The sequence below is a fragment of the Triturus cristatus genome, chromosome 2_1 (genome assembly GCF_964204655.1).
Source record: "Triturus cristatus chromosome 2_1, aTriCri1.1, whole genome shotgun sequence".
NCBI lineage: Eukaryota > Metazoa > Chordata > Amphibia > Caudata > Salamandridae > Triturus > Triturus cristatus.
The window spans coordinates 238,217,663-238,238,943 of NC_140581.1; the positions used below are offsets into that span (position 1 = coordinate 238,217,663).

At 46.1% G+C, this 21,281-nt stretch overlaps 1 protein-coding gene across 2 annotated transcripts in view; it reads right to left on the reverse strand.

Annotated features, from left to right (window-relative positions):
- The window catches only part of MTMR12 (myotubularin related protein 12), a 674,853-nt gene that overhangs the window by 50,454 nt on the left and 603,118 nt on the right, over positions 1–21,281 (reverse strand). For both annotated transcript variants that reach the window (XM_085630615.1, XM_085630625.1), the window contains 2 exons: positions 17,953–18,123; positions 9,258–9,413 (listed from right to left, as the gene is read on the reverse strand). In XM_085630615.1, coding sequence (XP_085486741.1) covers positions 9,258–9,413; positions 17,953–18,123 — 327 coding nt within the window. The remainder of the gene's footprint in view (positions 1–9,257; positions 9,414–17,952; positions 18,124–21,281) is intronic.

A 21,281-nucleotide genomic window follows, 5' to 3' on the forward strand; every position in this document is an offset into this window, starting at 1 on the left:
GGCTCCATGACACCCGCGGGTATAAGCTGCGCTCTACACATTTTTTTTTTTAACATAACATAGCCTCCAAAGCGTTTCACTTGGGTGCCCAATTGGCGGACATCATGATTGAAGCAGATTGGTCCGCTGATTCCACCTTTAAATTTTTTTGTTCAATCCAGTGGTAGATGTGGCACAACTGGTGGTGAGTAAGCTTAAAAATACCATAATCCTCGCCTCCGGTCCAGACGCAGAATGAAGATTTCCTAGCTATCGTAACGGAAAGTTCTATTAAGGACACAGAGGCGAAGATTATCCCACCCAGCGAGAAATTCTCAAATGTTCCCTCCCTGTTATCAGTAGGTAATGGCTTATTCTAAATTGTTTATAGAACTGTGTGTAATGGCTTGTTCTGAATCGTTTATGGGACGGCTCATGATTGTTCTTGCAAGTGTTGTGTTACTGAAGTGTTGTCTGATGCCATTGAACAACTCCGCTCCAATTGTCTCCTGTTTCTTACCTTGTAGGGAATGACAGCTTCAAACAGGATTCGTGAGCAAAGGATGACAAAGTGATTCGTGCAAAGAAAAGAGGCAGCGTAAACAGTGGCAATGGACTATATGTTGACTCCTTGGTTCTGATTGGTTATTGGAAAATTTCCATCTCCTGTACCAACATCAATCTGACTTTCGTAGTGGGCACAGCACCGAATCAGCTCTCACTCGCCTTATGGATGACATTTTTAAAATGCTTGACCGAAATGAATCGTGCCTCCTTATCCTCCTTGACCTTTCCTCTGCATTTGAAACTGTTAATCACGACAACCTCCTCTTCATTCTGGCCCCAGGATTGGCCTGTCTGGTCCAGTGTTGCAATGGTTCTCGTCCTGCCTCCATCACAGATCCCAAAGAGTGGAGAACCACTCTCTCTCCCAGCCATCACCAGTAGCCCCCAAGGGTCCCCCTATCTCCCATACTCTTCAACTTGTTCTTGGAACCATTAGCTATTGCGCTAAATTCCATGGACATTCTCTTCCATATGTATGCGGATACACCCAACTTTATCTAAAACATCATTTCACTCAACACTACCCAATTGACTACTCAAAACTGGTCAACTGAGAAACACCTCCTGCTCAACACCTCTAAAACTGAATTCCTTCTCATTTCTCCTCCGAATAACACTCCTAAATTAGACCTCTGGAAAAACCACCTCACCGCCTTCAACTGCTCCCCCCTCATTACTGACGCAGCTAAATCTCTCGGAATCACCCTGGACAAGCACTTGAACATGAAGACTCCTATTAGCAATGTGTGCAAGGGAGCTAACCACCTGATGAGGATACTCAGGAATCTCAAACCTTTCCTCCCACAAGCTGACTTCAAGCAAGTGGTCCAAGCGCTTGTTTTGCCGAAGCTAAACTATGGCAGTGCTACGCTCTGGTCTCCCCAAATGTAACTTGGCCCTATTAAGGGCCTCATTGAACGCGGCGGGCAGATTGGTTACAGGTACCAAAAGAAATGCGCACATCTCCCCAGTCTTAAAATCCCTAAATTGGCTGCCCTACGAAGCAATAATCCAGTTTAAGATTGCATGCCTATCCCACAAAGCCCTCCATTTCAAAACCCCCAGTTATCTAGCACAAAAGCTTGAGCTATCCGGAGACAGTAGACCTTCTAAGAGTGCTAACTGTCTCCTCCTGAAACCTCAGATCTTTCGCAAAAAGAGAACTTGTCACCGAGCTTTCTCTGGCTCTGCACCGAAGATCTGGAACTCTCTCCCACCAGAAATATTAATCTCCTCCAAGGTTGCTTTCAATCTGGAAGTAAAAAGATTCCTTATGAACAAGTTCTTACCTTAAGAGGGTGCTGGATCATCTGCTCTAATGCATTGGACTTACACCTTTAAGCCCTGCGCTGGATGCTATTCTTGTTGGTTTGAATCATTTGCTCCCCTCCAATTTCGCTATGTACCAGTTTTTTTCTTATTCTTTGTTGACCCTTTGTATTTGTAACCGTTCTTGTTCTGAGTCCTATTTGATATGTGTTCTGTCCTATGTGACACATGTAATGCAACTGTTTCCTTCCTATCCCTCCAATTGTAAAGCGCTCTGATATCCCTCGGGATCATGTTCGTGCTATATAAAACTTTATAAATAAATAAATTGGTTTGTTCTCTGTTGATTACCCAAAGGATTTTGGTAATGTTAATCTCTTTTAAGGTGATGCTTAAAATGGCTGCTGTAAATTTACTATGTGAACCGAAGTAAAAGATATTAAGCATAATCCTCGCCTACGTGTCCTTAATAGAATTGAAACTTTCTATTACAATAGCTATGAAATTTTCCATTTTTTTTGTTGGCCTTCTACCTCTCCACAAATTAAACCCATTTCATAACTAGCTCCTACTTAACTTCACCCTTTGTCACATCGAGGCTACATAGCGGTCTGCATCTCCAATACACAATAGTGTCAAAGGCCTTGCCAAAATTTAAGGAGATCTAAGCTATTCTCCTTCCTTTCTCATGTCATAAATTTAAAAATATCAACAAATATTAGCCTGTAGATTCAGATACACAGATGATTTTAAATATTTCTATCTTTCCATTATGTTCTTTAGTTCTGGAGTTCGGAGCCATCTCCCTGCTTATACTATGTGATGTTACATACACCCTTTTCATGCCCTTGGCTGTAAAGCCTTTCACCATAAGAAAATTATTAAAGTGTGGGGAAGTCAATGTTTCTCCAAACTGTAGGATGCGGGGCAAGCCACATGGACAATGAAGCAGTCCACATGTAAAAAAAGAAATGTACGAGAGATGTGAACAAGGGAAAAGGGGGATGGGAGGAAAAGTTGGATATTAATGTAAATTTTGTCAAAAAGTTAAACAAGTAGGGTCATCTGGCCTGGGAATACATATATGAATGAAGTTAATGTGCTGGAGGGAACACAGAATCAGAGACTGGGTTGATGATCAAACTATATGAACACTCTGTTGTACTATGATCCTCACTTGCCGCGCTACTGAGCTCCAATATCCAACATGTAATGTCAGCAGTCCACCACTGACTGGAATGCCATGAAAATCATGTTGGCGTGTTTGTAAAGCATTTACATAGCATGGGCATTTTGTGTGAGTGACCCGCCGTGTGGATCTTCAAATCATAATGAGCAGCACCAAAATTTTCTTTGCTTACTGCAATGATACTGTACTGCTTGTCTCTTCTAAAATTTGCACTGTTTCACCATATTAATTTGTTAAATATTTAGGGAATCTACTTTCACATTATCTCTTCTGCGCACGTCTTTGGTCAGTGCTGTAACTGTTAAATACCATATCAAGACAGATACCATGATGCACTGGTATGCATTTTGCAGACATCTGTTATGCCAGAAAAGAGTTTCCATCAATTCTCTCCTCACCTAAAGCCACTAATCTGCCAGTGCAGACCCTCTGTTCTCTGGCAATGTCGTAACACCTACATAGTAATTTTAGGTCAATGAAAGATGGGTTAAAGATTGACAACTACAAGAAAGCGAACCCCAGCTCGAGCTGCATAACAAGGTCATTGAGCCAAAAGTGGAAGCAGCGCAAAACTGTCTTGTTTATTTTATTATTTTGGATGGGTTGGTGATATGGTTAGAATGCAATGTAAGTTTGTGGTAGCTTGGTCTGGTCTTTTTTTAGCACCTCACTTTATTAGGGGCAGGAGCAGGTTTTGTGACCTAAAAAAACAAAGGTGAAGCCAAAGCAAGAGGTTACTAGGCAGCAAATGTACTAGTGGATCAAAGAATCCATATTGATAACTTGGAGCAAATTACACCAGTGACGTTGTGGTTATATAACAGATGGTTAGAGAAGGTTCTGAGTGCGACAGAAGCAAGTTGAGATGGTTTAAAAACAATGAACGCTCATGTGCAGCAAAGAACTGGGCTTTCAGCTAGAGTCCCACCTTCGGATGGTGAGCTAATGCGATCAGTATCGAACCAGAACATTCTCTCTTTGATATAGCAGAAGCATTCTCTCTTTCATATGACACCAGAATACTACTGTTGCATTAAAAATGCTAATAAATGTGAATAAGGCCCTCGTGCAAGTCTCCAAAAATGAATTCCACCCCTCAATCTCCTCATTCAGATAAGTATGATAAAGATGTGAGTCCGTGGGAACGCACATCATGCAATACCAGGAATGTGAAGTGTTCTGGGTGAGGCCATGTTAGGATTTACAGGAGACGTTGGTAAGTACTTTTGGTCTAACACTTTCGTAAAACATCAAGCAACCTTTAAGCCCATGGGAACCTGGGTGTCTGGTATTATTCATTAGCAGTGTTTCTCACTGGTATGATTCTAACAATTCTCCTATTGTCCGAGAAATCACTGTTCGCATTTACAATATATGACCAACACCCACTTTGGTTTTCTAGGGATCATCTTTATCCACCTTGGAAGAATATCAGGAAAGAAAGCATTAAAAAAAATATCTTGTGCAATTTGTCCTGGGTGAAGGAAAGAAAAAACAAACCGAAAATAATACAGAGGAGGTGAATATAATGAAAATTCTTGTGGGTTCATTAACAAACAACTTTCAGATTATCACTAGTCCATTGATAACGTTTATCATGTAGTTTGCTTGCTATCGTAAACCGTCAACGATATTTCAACCCTTTTCGGGATACAGGGATCTCATCAGAACAGAAGTGATGTAGGGACACTTTAAATAGCCAGCATCCTATGTGGAACGATAAGCTTGTCCTAGTTATTAAACCGGTAACAGAAGGGATGGTACTCACCAAAATGGATAAGATTGCACTCACTCAAGGGTAGTTACCCATCAACCTCCAAGTTGGAAGCAGCAAACCTCGAGATGTGGGTTTATTTCCAGTCGAAATGAAGACAGCATTATATGATAACAAACAAGCTACATGACAAACATTATCAATAGATGAGTGATAATCTGAAAGTTGCTTGTTACGAACACTCATATTTTCAATATATTCACCTTCTCTGTAGTATCTTCTGGCTGTGGTTTTTTTCCTCTTTACTCGGGACATACTGTCCAAGAAAATTTAATATTTTTCGACGTTGTTCTGCCCGGTGCCACCAAGACTAACTGGTGGAAACTTGCACCACTAAGCTCTCTCTCTCTCGAGAGAGAGAGAGAGGAGCTGAAATAGAAAAATGTGAGGTCACTTGGGGCTGATCGGTGGAGCCTCACAATTTGGCGATTTACTGGGCGGCTAGAGCAAGGTTTGGCAAAGGCCCATGAAAGGTGTTATTGAGTGCCTCATTGAAGGGGAGCAGGGGCTCAGTATTGGTTTGTCCGAGCTGGGGGACTTTAGTCAGGAAATTGGTTTTGACCTCTAAGCTGAAGGTCAAGAACTTCAGCCGCCCTCCGCATGACCATCTTAAAGTAGGCACTTTTTTAGTGGAAGGATTGGGGAGTGAGAAATCTATTCTATCGTACCAGTTTCTTCCTTCGTGGTAGAGTTGGGAAAAATCATCTCCTGCATTGTAGTCATTATTAGAGCCTGTCCCAAACAAGGAATGTAGTGTACGAGACCTGACTTGTGGATGTGGGATGATAATTGGGTCAGATGGAGAATGTCATGGTTCAACAGTAACTGAGTGTGGCCTCGGTCGAGGTCAGAACGCAACCGATTCGGAGTTGAAGAGCACAACTTCGGCCTCTGCCATCAATGGGTTGGAGTTCATGCTCCGGAAACAGGCACGGACCGTTGATCTACCGTCGATCTAGAGGCAGAGTCAGTATGGGTGCCAGGAGAGGCCCAGTAATGGGTGCGGATGGTCCACATGGCATGCAGGGCGAGGGCTGTAATCCAGAAGGAGGGCCTCTGGGCTCCTTTGGGCCTGCAGAAGGGAATTAGAGGGGATCAGAAGAGTTGACACATGGAACTCTTGGATCTGCCTCAGTGTCACACACGGCCCTGGAAACTTGGGTTTGCTTGGACAAGTTGCCGGATGGGCTCCAACGGCGACCAACTCTGGGAGAGAGTTCGAGAGATATGGCAACGCACCTGTGGGCCTTCACAAGTGTACAAAAGTGGCAGGAAGGTGCGGAGTCTCGCTTGGATTTTTAATATTTTTTCTCCAACTTACCAGAAGACTTGCAGCGAGATGACAATCAGCCTCGGGATCAACTCCTGCAAGTTCTGGATGGCAAACGAGACAGAGGCCGACAACTGGACCTGTACTGTTCTTGACGTAGAGTCTTCCAATACTTGGTGATGTATAGTTTTGACTCGCAGTCCCATATGGCTTTCAGGTTCATCAACGTTCAGTCACTACACGCCGTACAGCCATGATTCTACCCCAGGTATCACAGGCAAACTTGATGAGGATCTGTCACAAACACCTGTTTGCGACAGTCCATACAAGGTTGTAACTCTGTTGACTTGGGAGGTGACATGTTCCTTGCACACTGTGAAATTTGAAGTAAATCAGTCTAAAGAAAGAGATGAGAGATAGCTCAAGATCTGTGTCGGATGACATGAAAAGTAAACAACTGATGTCAACGTGTGAGAGCAGCACCCATATTGACTCTGCACATCATTTCTGGGGCTGAAAAGTGTCAGTGCAGAGCTGCCCGGCACCACTGACAAGTGTGCAGAGGTACTCCACAGAAGATTCCAGATCCACTCTGACACCTGTGGAATATTTAAAAAGTGAGGAATCTGCGGTTAGAAGCCTTTTATCAGAATGAATGATACCAATGAGAACTACTGTTGAATAATGTAAAATACTGTGTAGCTGGTCTCTGTCACTTTTGGTTCAAAAGACGCGTACAATCCAACATTCAGCACAGTCTGTGTGCAAAAAAATATGATAGCTGGGCGAGAGCAGCACGTGTTCCATTTAACCTCATAGTGCAGTAGAAACATTTTTACATAGGTTCAGGTTTTGCACCAGCAAGTTCCTAGTGGCAGTAAGGATGAAGCAATTTAAATGCAAACATACATCAAAATAGCATTCTAAGAAATTCCCTCACATATAGCAGAAGCTGGTTTCTGTGTAGCTTTGGTTCAAAGATCTTGTGCTTGCTAGAGTGCAGGTAGCTACCAAATACACTTGAAGAACGAAGTGCAAAATGATCAAATACGAGGATTTTAAAAGGTGGCGCTTACAACAGCAAAAGGGTCTTTCAAACAACAAAAATCAATTTGTGCCACAAAGGATGCCTTGAAAAGACAGCATGAAAATCATCAAAAAGACGCTACACATAGATACGTTTTGTTTACAGATGATCTACTAATGAAATTCACTAAGACCATAAGAGGACACTGATAGTGTCTGCGCCCAATGGAAAGCCTTAATGAGTCAGAAAAGTCCAGCCAAGAAGGATTAAGAAACAATTGTATAATCATTCGAAGATTCTATCTCCCATAGCCCTAAAGTGCTCCCTGTTTGCTACAAGTTAAATAAACAATCTGGTGTTCACAACTGCACACAAGAGACCATCCTGCCCTCCTGCAGTAAGAGAAACTCCTAAAAGAAAATAGTGCTTGCAGACTAAAGAAGACGTACCGTGTAACAAACGAAGTAAAAAAGGCCAGTCCTCAAGGGAGGTTACAAATGATGACAAGGTGGTACTAAAGAGAGACTAACAAGCCTATTAACGAATCAGAAGCCAGCATTTACGAATGACAATGACACAAGCCAATAACACATTTTGGCGGGAGTGGGCGGGGCTTCTATTCCATATTCCATACTCCAATACAGCATGCCGCAGAGCTGCGCATGCGCTGCCCAGGCTCCTTTTTGTATGAACACTCTTATTTATACAACACTCTACTCATCTTATTGTGGGTTACTTTCCTACCAACAGGCACAAGTTGATCTAGTGATACACACTGAAGGCAGTGACTACAGAATGGTCACCATAACGGCTCATGATAAATGATCTGCTGCCATTGTGTGTGAATATGTTGAAGAGTTGGGACATCTCCCTGAACAGAGGCAAGGAAATCATCCATGATTTACATAAAATGTTTAAATAATGTTGCTAAATATATCTGCTATGTCAATTGCATCCATGCCCTCACTGCACTGGTGCATTACAAATGCCTTGTTGCCAGATTTGTGTGCAAGAATACACTGTTGCCCAAAGGTAAAGGCCACAAGGCCGTCTGAAACGAACACGTGGCAATTACATGATAATGTCAGTTTTCCAGCAGCAATTAGCAAGAGGGCCCACGGTTGGTTTGTAATTCAGAGCTATGTGAGGGCAAGCCACAACCATACCTAGGAACAGGCTTCTCGAGAATCACAAAAGAAAGATTCTTGCTTCTGAGGATGGGAATTTTACCCGCAAAGAGTCACTGTCCAACATGGAAACACACAGACACAACAAACAATTGCAGATTATGCGGAGACATCAGCGAAGATGTTCTACATCTATTATGCATTTGCAAGGGCTTGGGAGCGGAACGAAGACCGCTATTAAAGCCGCGCCTGATCGAAAGCCAGGTACGAACGTGTAGGCAGGCGGTAAAGGCTTACTTCGAGTGAAGCAATGTTCGGTTGGCCAGCAGCCTTGTTCGGTTTATGAGTGCAGCAAAAGCAAAGCTGTCTCTGGCAGCCCTCTAACAAATTGGTCACCAATTTAGGCCCATCGTCCTCAGAGTAATTCATGACAACCCTGCTTAAAAGAGATCGCCCTTGGTAATTGTGCCTATCACTCTGGTCCCTTTGCGTCTTGAAGCAGCCACTCTCTTGGGATGTGGGCCAACAACGCCAACATAAAATTGCTGAATCTATCCTGTCACCCCAGGATCAGCAACATGGGACAAGGAACCAGCCAAGCACTGACACGGGGAATCACCTGGCAAGGGGTGTAAAGAACTGGGCGAGCAAAGAACACGACGAACTGCAGACTGCAACTGTCAACAAAGAAAATTTTGGTAGCCCGCTTACAGACTCCAATGCTATTTAGGTCAAAATCCTTAATACTAACTTTAAAGAAACTGGCATTACAAAGGAACTCTCAAGAACTAACACCCAAAAAACGTTGCACTTTTCATGCCACTCTATGCACCTTACTGGCTGTATTGTATGCCAGCTTTTATATTCTTGTAATTGTATGGATTCACCGTAATTTTTAAATATATTTAACCAATCTTAGTATTACAAAGGATGCTGTGTTGCTTTTACACATATGTTTTACTGATTGCAAAGGTTTTAATTAATCATGCAATAAAGAGATTACTTACTTACGTATTGGAAAAAAAGGCCTGCACTAAAAAAAAATGAAGACTTACCTTTGGGCGTGCTGAGCTGCGTGTGCTTGGTTTTGATTTATTCACAAATAGAGGATTATGAAATAAAGCCTGCGCTTTAGCATCAAATTGCACGGACCAATTCCAGACGCTGTGAAAACTCAAAGCCTTGCTTTGTACGTCCTGGCTCTCCCCAGCCTGTCAAAACAAGCACACACGTAATCACTTCAATGGGAAGACGTTGAGCACAACAGGACATTTGTGAAATTTGAATACACACTTTTATGATTATGTCGCTGGTTTGGGCCTTACGCTATACATTAATTTACTGTAATGCTATTGAGCTGTGGAAAATTAAACCTTTTATATGGTCGACGAGAAGTTTGGATGTTTGCCAGTAACTGACCTCCTCTGCTCTCTTTCATAAATATTCCATAAACCTACATTCACAGTTCAATAGATGATTAAACCTAGCAGTCAATTGTCTTCTCATCCTTAACGCAAACCAACCTCTGTCGAGAGATCTATGAAAACTACACATGGGCCCGGTTGTAAAGTTCCAGTAATCAGGATCTGTCTGGTAACAGGAGTTACAGGCCAAACAGGGACTACCATTTCTGCGTTAACTCTGCGGATATAAGGTGTTTTACTCGGAGACTCCATCTGTGAAAAGCAGATGGAGTCATGGGGTGGAATACCAAGGGGAAAAAAAATATAACTTACCAATATTCCAGTCATTTATCAAGGTCTTTTGTAAAGTCAACTAAAAACTCCGAGAGTAACTGAGGACTCCGGAACTGGTTATTGTGGAGCAGAGTGGGCTTTAAGGGAGGTGCATGACGCCGCTTTGGGAGGTAGCAGGGACTTTGTAATGAGATACTAAGTCTTCCCGTTCCAGAGTTACCCATTACCAGCTATTACTTAAAAAGTCTAGTAACTAGTTGCTTACCATTAAGGCTCTTCAACACTCTGTTGTTGAAGTGGTTCATGTATTTAAAGCCTCCATTAGAGATAGACATACAAATGTCCAAGTGCTTTTTGGAGGACATTGTGTAACTCTCTCAAAGCTGCAATATTTCCCAATTAACTCCCCAAAGCAAAACAGTGAGCCTGGGCAACAACACTGATACACAAACGGCCAGGAACAATTTATTTATTATTTAAGAATGCATGCGTATTTTAGGTTGCTTAAACCTTCTTAAAGCTTCCGGCCATTTCATTAGTAAATAATTAATCAGTAGTCTACGTGTTTACAAGGCTATGTTATGTAATAGAATGGTTATGGTAGATACTCAGTAAATCTATGTGACTCGCTCAACACTTTCTTTGGTAAAAAAATTGAACCTATTAAAAATAGCATCCCTTCCGGCCCTTTACACAATAATCCACAGTCAGGCATTGGGAATAGTCACATGATCTCTTGCTTCCCACACATATAGCAAGAGGACCATGTCAACTTATTGAGAAAAGTTAAATCAGGGTCACCAAGTGATATTTGTCCACCAAAGGTCCTAAAGGCGGTATGTACCGGCTTTGCCGACTTGGTACTGTTACTCCTTATTCAGTCCATCAATTCTGGGTTGGTTCCCAGATCTTTTAAGAGAGCGATTATTGCTCCTATACTAAAGGAAGCGGGAGCAGATTCCACGGATATGAAAAAAGTTTGCCGGTCTCCATCCTACCATACTTGGCAAAATTACTTTCAGACTAATGTAGCTCGCCATCTCTGCTCTTTTATTGAAGAATCAGAGTTCTTGGACCGAAGTCAGGCGGGATTTAGGCCGGAGCAGTCCACAGAAGCTGTGATCATGTCAGTTGTTGATGACATGCAGAAGGTAGCTGAGAACAGTAATAGTCAAGGCTTGGGGCTACTGGACCTGTCTGGGGCTTTTCACACGGTCAACCATGTCATTTTGGCTAACCGGGTCAGGGCTGCAGGGCTTCGGGATTCAGCTTTGAACTGGATCATATCTTTTTTGAGTGAGAGATCCCAATCAGTTAGGCTACCCCCCTTTGTGTCACTTAAGGTACAACTGAACTGCGGGGTACCATAAGGTTACTCACTTTCTCCTCACCTTTTTATATCTATATCCGCTCCTTGGTCAATTCCCTTAAGAACAAGGAAATTAACATCTTTAACTATGCTGATGATATGCAATTACTATTCATGATCAACGATAGCCCCACGGCTAGACAACAATTTAAGGACACTATGCTGTTCATCCGGGATTGGATGAACAGTAATCAGTTGAAGTTGAATACCGACAAAAAGGAGATAGTTGTTACAAAAATTAAAGTGGACCACTGGGTCCCATCACCTTGGCCCAGTGAGATGGGTCCCCCTCCCTCTCCTAAAATGGCAGTAAAAAGCCATGGGGTCATGATTGAAGAGGAGTTATCATTTAAGCAGCAGGTAAGAGCTGTGACATCGGCAAGCTTCTGCCAACTTTGACGCACAAAAAAGATAAAGAAATTCCTTATTAAAGAGGCTTTGAACCAAGTAATGTCTAGAATTGACTATGCCAACTCTCTTTACTTGGGTCTTCCTAAAGTCCTATTGCGTAGGCTCCAGGTAATCCAAAACCAGGCCGCTCGGTCGATTTATTATCTGCCCAAATATGGCCACGTCACCCAAGTGACAAAGAACCTTCATTGGCTGCCAGTCGCACAGAGAACAATGTTCAAGGTGTGCTTGTAGGTCTTTAAGGCCTTGTATTTGAACTGTCCTGCTTTCGTCAAATCGCGGATCCTCAAGTATTGTCCTACCAGAAAACTGAGCTCTAGCCACCTACACTATTTGGTGGTCCCTCCGTGCAAAAACCATTGGGCTGGAGAACGCAATTTCTCTATGACTGCCCCTCGAGTATAGAATACTCTGCCGCTGGACTTTAGGTCCACTTCTAACTACACCAGATTCAGACAGCTTCTGAAGACATGGCTATTCAAACAGGCTTACCAATAACTGTGGATCAAGGCAGTATTAGCAATCCAGCGCCAAGAGACAGTTTGGTGAACATGCGCTTTAGAAATTGTCCTTAAACTCCTTAAAAACAGAGGGAGAAGTTCATATTTGGAACTGTTGAAACCTCTTTCAGAGTGCCACAGGGCACGCAGGAGTGACTGGCCCCAAACGTGAGGGTTGTGGCTTTTTACTCATGATGTTCCAGGACCCGACCAGTAATGGGCCCTGGGTTACTAGGCCAAGTACTGCCACTGTCAGCACTTGACTCTCAGTGATAGCGCAGGTCGAGCAGTCCAATGCTCTTCAAGGGGGAGGTCGGTGTGAGGCTTACACAGATGCACGGCTCAAGCTACAAACAGTAACCGCAGTAAGGCGAGTGTCCAGTCAAATACTTGCTTTTCTGAAAAAAGTAGTATTTTAATATAAGCACAAAAGGCAAATAGGAAACACACTAAATAATATCCATAATCTAAGGTTGGTGTGTCAGCATCACCGTTGGTGGTATCCCAGAGTCTTGCCATCCCTTTGTAGCGAGTCTTGTTATTCCCATTTGAAACCCGAAAAGACGTTCAGATGCGGCCCACCCTAGCCTCCACATGACAAAATATACGTTTGGCATTAAGAGTCAACTTCAGCAGTGCTACACACTAAGTTCATGCGAGTACCCAACGGGCCTGCCGTCCTCGAACAGTCTTGCCCAACCTGATGGACTAGGCATCTCGCACTTTGGTAGGATCATGGCTGGGCCTTGCTCCCTTCAGTAACTCGCTTCCTCATCCTCACAGGGTCCACTGGTCTTGAGAAGCAGACAGAAGACTGGTGCTCCAGTATTTGGGAAAATGGTCTTGACTTCCTGGATAATGGCCCCTCACCTCACAGGGAGACTAGCCCTGGTTCCAGTAGCTAGAAATCAGGAGCTTCTCTCCAATTGAAGAAGGAGATTTTTTTTTTTTTTTTGGATACATTTTTTATTCGAAACCGTTAGCACACAATAAAATACAAACAAGGGCCGAAGAAGGAGATTTAACAAAGTGTGGGGCTCATGCTCCCACCTCCAAATGTGATTTAGTGTCTGAGCCTTTACAATTAAGGTAGTGAGTGTCAGCTCCTTTGGAGTGCTCTCTCCTCTGCACTGCCCTCCCTCAAAGGGACAGTCTGCCACAACAGGAGGGACTCCAATTCTGACTGACCCACAACACAGGCCAAAGGAGTAAGCGAGGATCACACCTGGCTATCTACCTCCACTGAAAAATGCCTCAAAAAGATTTAAAGACCTCATTCTTCCTCTCTATCAAGATACCCTGATTCACAGTGCCAACCTCATCTGTCCACCTTCTCCCTAACAACGAGCCCATGCCCCAATCAATCAATCAATCAAGCATTTGTATAGTGCGCTACTCACCCGGAGGGTCTCAAGGCGCTTGGGGGAGGGGGGTCCACTACTGCTCGAACAGCCAGGTCTTGAGTTGCTTCCTGAAGGAGAGGTGGTCTTGGGTCAGGCGGAGGTGGATGGGGAGGGAGTTCCACATCTTGGCAGCCAGGTAGGAGAAGGATCTTCCTCCTGTTGTGGCTCTTCGGATGCGGGGGACGGCGGCGAGGGCGTGGCAGGTTGATCGCAGCTGGCGGGTGGGAGTGTAGAAGGTCAAGCGGTCGTTGAGGTATCTTGGGCCTTGGTTGTGGAGAGCTTTGTGTGCGTGGGTGAGGAGTCGGAACGTGATTCTCTTGCTGACGGGGAGCCAGTGCAGGTTTCTCAGGTGTACGGAGATGTGGCTGTGTCGGGGAATGTGCAGGATGAGGCGTGCTGAGGCGTGCTGAGGCGTTCTGGATGCGCTGGAGTCGTTTCTGGAGTTTGGCTGTGGTTCCGGCGTAGAGGGAGTTGCCGTAGTCCAGTCGGCTGGTGACGAGGGCCTGGGTGACCGTCTTCCTGGTTTCGGTGGGGATCCACCGGAAGATCTTACGTAGCATGCGTAGGATGTTGAAGCATGATGCGGAGACGGCGTTGACTTGTCTGGTCATGGAGAGGGAGGAGTCCAGGACGAAGCCCAGGTTGTGTGCGTGGTCTGTTGGTTTGGGTGCGCTGCCAAGGGCAGGGGGCCACCAGGAGTCGTCCCAGGCGGAGGGTGATGATCCCAGGATGAGGACTTCCGTCTTATCGGAGTTCAGTTTCAGGCGGCTGTTCGTCATCCACTCGGCTACGTCTTTCATCCCTTCGTGTAGGTTGGTTCTGGCGGTGGTGGGGTCGTTGGTGAGGGAGAGGATCAGCTGGGTGTCGTCGGCGTAGGAGATGATGTTGAGGTTGTGTTGGCGTGCGACGGCTGCGAGGGGGCTCATGTAGACGTTGAAGAGGGTGGGGCTGAGTGATGATCCTTGTGGTACGCCGCAGATGACTTCGGTGGCCTCGGATCTGAACGGGGGTAGGCGGACTCTCTGTGTTCTTCCGGCGAGGAAGGAGATGATCCATTCCAGTGCCTTCTCCTGGATACCGATGTTGTTGAGGCGCTGCACTAGGGTGCGGTGGCAACCCGTGTCGAACGCCGTGGAGAGGTCCAGGAGGATGAGGGCCGTTGTTTCCCCGTTGTCGAGCAAAGCTCGGATATCGTCGGTGGCTGTGATGAGGGCGGTCTCGGTGCTGTGGTTGGCCCGGAAGCCGGACTGCGAGTGGTCGAGGGATCCGTTCGTCTCGAGGAAGGCGGCCAGTTGTCTGTTGACGGTTTTCTCGATGACTTTGGCCGGAAAAGGAAGGAGCGAGATGGGGCGGTAGTTTTTGAGGTCGGTGGGGTCCGCTGATGGTTTCTTCAGTAGGGCGCTGAGTTCGGCGTGCTTCCAGCTCTCTGGGAAGGTGGCGGTGTCGAAGGAGGCGTTGATGATGTCCCGCAGGTGGGGTGCGATGACGGAGTCGGCCTTGTTGAAGACGTGGTGAGGGCAGGGGTCGGTTGGAGATCCTGAGTGGATGGAGTTCATCGTGCGGATGGTGTCTTCGGTGTTGACTGGGGTCCAGGCGCGGAGGGTGGTGGTGGGGGGCGTTGTTCCGGTCGTAGGGTGCGTTGGCTGTGTGCTGAAACTGTTGTGTATGTCTGCGATCTTGCTGTGGAAGCACGAGGCGAGCGAGTTGCAGAGGTCTTGCGAGGGCGTGATGTCGTTGTTTCCGGCGCTGGGGTTCGAGAGCTCTTTGACGATGTTGAAGAGTTCCTTGCTGTTGCGGGCGTTGTTGTCCAGTCGTTCCTTGAATGCGGATTTCTTGGTGGCGTGGATCAGCTGGTGATGTCTTTGAGTGGCGAGCTTCAGGGTGGTCATGTTGTCTGTAGTTGGGTCTCTGCGCCAGGCTTTCTCGAGGGCCCGGCAGTTCTTCTTGGAGCTCTTGAGTCCGTCGGTAAACCAAGATGCTTTCTTGGTGCCGGGTCTGGCGGGGGGGGGTCTTCAGTGGAGCGAGGTCATCTGCGCTGTTGCTGATCCATTTTGTGAGGTTGTTGGCGGCTTGGTTGGGGTTCGCTGATCTGGTGGGGGGGTTCTGGCTCAGGGATGTGGTCAGCTGGTTGGCAGTGATCTTGTTCCAGCTTCTGCGGGGGACCAGTTGCGGGTGGTGGTGAGTCGTGGTCCTTCTGAAGCTGAAGTGGACGCAGCTGTGGTCTGTCCAGTGGAGTCCGGTGGCGTGGCTGAAGGTGATGTCCTTGCTGGAGGAGAAGATGGGGTCGAGCGTGTGGCCGGCGTAGTGGGTGGGGGTGGTCACCAGTTGCTTGAGTCCGAGGTTGGCGAGGTTGTCCAGCAGGGTGGTGGTGTTGCGGTCGTTGTTGTTCTCCAGGTGGAAGTTGAGGTCCCCGAGGAGGATGTAGTCAGCGGAGGGGAGGGCGTGCGGGCTGATGAAGTCGGCGATGTCTTCGCTGAATTGTGTGCAAGGTCCCGGGGGTCTGTAGATGAGAGTGCCTCGGAGGGTGGTCTTGGGGTCGGTGTGGATCTGGAAGTGCAGGTGTTCGGCGGCTGTGAGGGTGTCTTCGGAGTTGGTCGTGATGCGGATGGTGTTCTTGTGGATGATGGCGATGCCTCCTCCATTCTGGTTGGCGCGGTCCCTCCGGGTGATCTTGTATCCGTCCGGGATGGCGATGGCGATGTCGGGTGCTGAGGATGCGTTCATCCAGGTTTCCGTGAGGAAGGCGACGTCTGGGCATGTGGCGTCGAGCAGGTTCCAGAGTTCCACTGCGTGCCTGTGGACGGAGCGGGTGTTGAGCAGGATGCACTTCAGGTGCTTCAGGTGGTTGCTGTTGGTGCTTGGCTAGGCGGGTGCGGTACGGGTCCGGATGCAGGAGAACTTGCAGGATTGGCAGGTGAAGGGTCCGTGGGTGCGTCTTGGGGTGGCTCTGCCGCAGCCGGGGCTCCGGCCGGTGTTGAGTGCGATGAGAGTGGCGGCGTTGTAGGTCTTGCGGGTGGGCTGGCATCTGCGGGGGCCAGGGGGTCTGGCGCTGGGCGCGGGCCAGGCGCAGCCTCCATATGAGTGGGAGAGGGAGGGAGGAGCAGCTGGGAGGTGGGAGCGGGGCGGCCAATAGGGTGCGAGGGGGCGGAGCTATGGGACGCGGCGGCCAATAGGGTGCGAGGGGGCGGAGCTACGGGACGCGGCGGCGGGAAACGAGCGGCGAGGGGGAGACGCGGGGAGTGACAGAAGAAAAAAGGGACACAATCTGGGCACCAAAGGAGAGGGGGACAATCAAGGCAGCAAAATACACAGGTACAGTGGGGGAGAATCACTCACTCGTAGGTACAGAAGAGAAGGAGGGCACAGTCGCTCTAACGCAGGCATACACAATGCAGAAGCGGTCAGTGGTCACACAGGGGGCTGCGTGGCGGTGAGGGGAGCGACCTGCCTGGTAAACAGGGTCATTAACTGTTCATGTAATCAAAGAGATATATGATGAGCACAGAGGTTGCTCTGGCTTCCCTTCCTCCAGTATGTGCTCTCACCCCAACCCTCAGGAATATAGGCAATACACATCACCTGTCTGGGGTTTGCAGTACTTATCTCTTGTAGCCTTCCAGGCCATGCATTCCTAAAATGGAACCCAAAGGTCTCTATGATATGTACTATGAACAAGCGTACACACACATCCCAGCACGCAAGTAACATACACTGTCCAGCATGACCCGCCATTCCATACAGCCCAAGGGTGAGTTAAGCATACAGCCACATAACTATACATAGATGGGCCAGTAGGCACTACTCATGTGACAACCAGTAAAAAGGTATTTTCTCACTACTGAACACTATGAAACACAAAACGGGGTAGCTGCCCCTACCAACTCTTGTCACTTAACTCTAGGTAAGGGCTGTAGCCCTCCAGCCCTCTGAGGGTACAGCTTTGGTCACCCTTTCCAGTCCAAGACCGCATTGCCATGGGACAGGCTTAGGTCACGGCGTACACGCATGATCATTGTCTGCCTATGACCAATTATCACTACCAGAGGTCCAGATATCCATGGACCTGAGGCACGTCCATCACCATGCAGGGGACTTTTCCATTGTAACAGAAATATTGGTTGTTATGAAGAGGGAAAGATCCACGGTCTTAAATTCCAAATAAAGGATCATGTTAGAAAACTTAATTTATTCTATAAGGAAAAAATCTACAAGGGTAGATGATTAAACAAAAACATTTAGCTTGTTGTAGGACACAATAAGTGCTCTTTATGCTAAGAAACTGATAATAGATAATTAGGTTCCAAAGAACTGGTGTGTGGCTTCCAAGTTAGACCGGAGATAATGCTTTGATAAGTTATTAAAAAACTTACCAGGTGGTGCGTATCTTTCTGAAATGGTGAATTGAAAAAGAAAGTGCTAAAGATGGGGATGTAGACACTGTCAGATAAAACTGTTAAATATGTCTCTGTAAATTCGAATGCCACTGGATATTGTTGTACCAACTGCCAAACACAGTCCAGGAAAAGAAGGAAAACTGGGACCTAAATAAAAAGAAGAAAGATAAAAAATATTCTCAACTCAAATCTTTACAAATTGCACATTGGAATAATACTAATGAAAAGCTCAACTATATTTTTTTCATTGAATAAACAGGTCAAAAAAGGCAATAAAACACACACAAAAAAACACACTAATACATTAACGACTCTGTGGAAGATACACCAGATAGGGCATTCTGAAGCCATATCGAGTCCTGATTATTAACAGCCTCTAATATTATAATATAAGTTATGAATATTGTTTATTTGTTGAATTGGTTAGTGTTTAGTGTTAATGCATTTACCAACTACAGAGTTTCTCAAATCTATCTTCTAATGTAATTTCAATTTCTACAAGATATAAGTTTAGTACAATGGTGATATGGGTCATGCGGGGTGCTGGGCTGGTATTCAGCGAGCAAAATGTCAGTAGGGAATATACGTTTCGCTTTTTACGGGAGTGATTTTTTTTCTCCTCTGTATGGTGGGTGTGAGGGGCAACAGAGGAGAGGGTGATCGGCAGCAACAGGCAGTGGGCAGGGAAGGGAAAGACAACACACAAGGGAGAGCGTACTAGGGGGAGAAGAATACGAGTAAGAAAGCAACATGGACTGTGGGTGAGGCAGGGAGACTGGTGAGGCAGAGCACACTGGAGAGACCGCAACATGGAGAGGTGTGGGAGAGTGGGGGATGGGGATGGGGAGAGAAGAAAACTAAGGAGAGTGTTAGAAAACCTATGCAGTCTTATGGAGTGTTTAGGCAACAACAAAAATACCTTCCTAAAAGTGAACAGTAAAAGGATAGAAGCCAGCCAATCAGATGGTAAAGAGACTATCCTCATTGGGAGGGACAAACACAACATGGACAAGCTGGGAAAGAAACACAACCCAATACGAAGCAAGCTAATGAAAGTGACAAACTGAACAAATGGGCAGACTGTAAGCCCATGCAAGTTCGTGGCAAGCCCACACTCGGTCTTTTGCAACTCCACCTAAAATGCTTTTCACATTTTCCAGTCATGGCCACAGCTAAAAGTTCAATCACCACTGGTCTTGATGGTTTTCCTCCAATCAGATGCAATTTTCTTTTGTATATTGTCCACATTTTTCCAACTTCCACCAGCAGGCACACCTCTTTTAGTCTAGTCCTAGGTTCTTTTCTGTATGCAGGTCAGCAAGATGCCAGACTACCTGGCCATCAGAGAATCTTTTCATGTACAGCATATTAGGGGAAGCAAGAGTCACCACTCCTTTGCCTTTTCAAGGCAGAGTGAACCCTTCCACCATGGAGTCCTCTGATCTTTTCCAAGTCCCAAGCAGGTCTCGGACTGGAAAATGGCTGAGCAGCAATTCTTTAGGTGAGTTTGGCAAGACCTTCTAAATACACAAAGCTAAATGTCTCAACTCTTCCTGCCAAGTTTTACCACACTGACATATTTCCTGCTTCAGTTAGGCCCTTTACGGAAAAAGGTATCACAGACTTCTGTGTGCTATAGAAATTCACTGAAATTCCCCTCCCACTATCCTAACTCTTCTCAAAACCAGTCCACTTCAGCATCAGAAAATATAAGGAATAGTCCCACCTATCCTGGCTACACCTGCTTCAACTTCCCTTTGTTAAAGGTTCCTTTTCATCGGCAAAACCCCATTCTTCCAAAGAAGGAAACCGTTATGAGTTTCCATTGACATGCAGATGTCATAGTAATGTCTGGCAGAAGTGATCTGAATAGATGCTGGTCTCCTTTCTTCCTACAGAATGACATGTTTACAACACCCAAGACCGCCAGAGATCTCTGCCACAGTAAGGAATGAATATGCTACTTACCAGTATGCATCTGTTCTTGGCATGTAGGGCTGCTGACATTCATATCTGTGCATAGATCGCCGCCTAGTGTTGGGTCCGGATGTTTGCACGTTGTTGTCCTGGAAGAGTCTTCGAAGTATCCTGGGATAGGTGACTCCTCCCCTGGACTACAGTGCGCATGGGCATCCTCTCCATCCTCAGATTGTTTTTCGCCATTGTGGCAGTGATGGAGTAGATACAGAAAGTGATGACCATGCTTACAGTAATTCTGAGAGCTGCAGCTGCTACAGGCGCCGGGGAGGAGGGAGGGCGATATGAATGTCAGCAGCCCTACATGCCAAGAACAGATGCATACTGGTAAGTAGCATATTCAGTTCGAGGCATGTGGGCTGCTGAATTCATATCTGTGCATAGAATATATAGCAGTACCCTCTATTAGCGGCGGCTACCAGTGCCAACTGCAGCGGTCTGAAAAAGAGTTTTGAGAACAGCCTGTCCTACAGCTGCCTGCTGTTTTGATTGCACATCTACACAATAGTGTTTGGTAAATGTGTGTGTAGTGGACCAGGTGGCTGCTCTACATATATCATGCAAAGGAATGTTTACAAGGAAAGCCATGGAGGCCCCTAACTTACGTGTTGAGTGGGCTCGTGGGGGAATCGTTAATGTGCGTTTAGCCTTTTGATAGCAAATTTGAATACATTTAACGATCCATCTGGCTATACCTGCTTTGGAGATGGCGTTACCTTTGTGGTGTGGGGCAAAGGCAACGAAAAGTTGTTTTGTTTTCCTAAAGACTTTAGTCCTGTCGATGTAGTACATGAGGGCTCTCTTTACATCTAGTGTATGGAGTGCTCTTTCTGCGACAGTTTGTGGGTTTTGAAAGAAAACAGGCAGTTCAATAGTTTGATTCATGTGGAACTGCGATATTACTTTGGGCATGAATTTGGGGTTGGTACGTAGTACGACCCTGTTGGCGTGAACCTGTATGAATGGCTCTTGAATGGTTAGTGCCTGGAGTTCACTAACTCTTCTTAATGAAGTGATTGCCACTAGGAAAGCTACTTTCCAGGTGAGGAATTGAATCTCACATGAGTGGAGAGGTTCGAAGGGTGGACCCATCAGTCGGGTGAGGACCAGGTTGAGGTTCCACACCGGTGCTGGTGGGTGTCTTGGGGGAATTACTCGTTTAAGTCCCTCCAAGAAGGCTTTGATGGCAGGCACTTTGAATAAAGAGAGGTGCTGCCTGTTTTGGAGATAGGCTGATATTGCGGTCAAATGGACACGTATTGAGGTGTATGCCAGATTGCATCGGTACAGGTGTAGGAGGTAACAGATTATGTTTTGGATGGATGCGT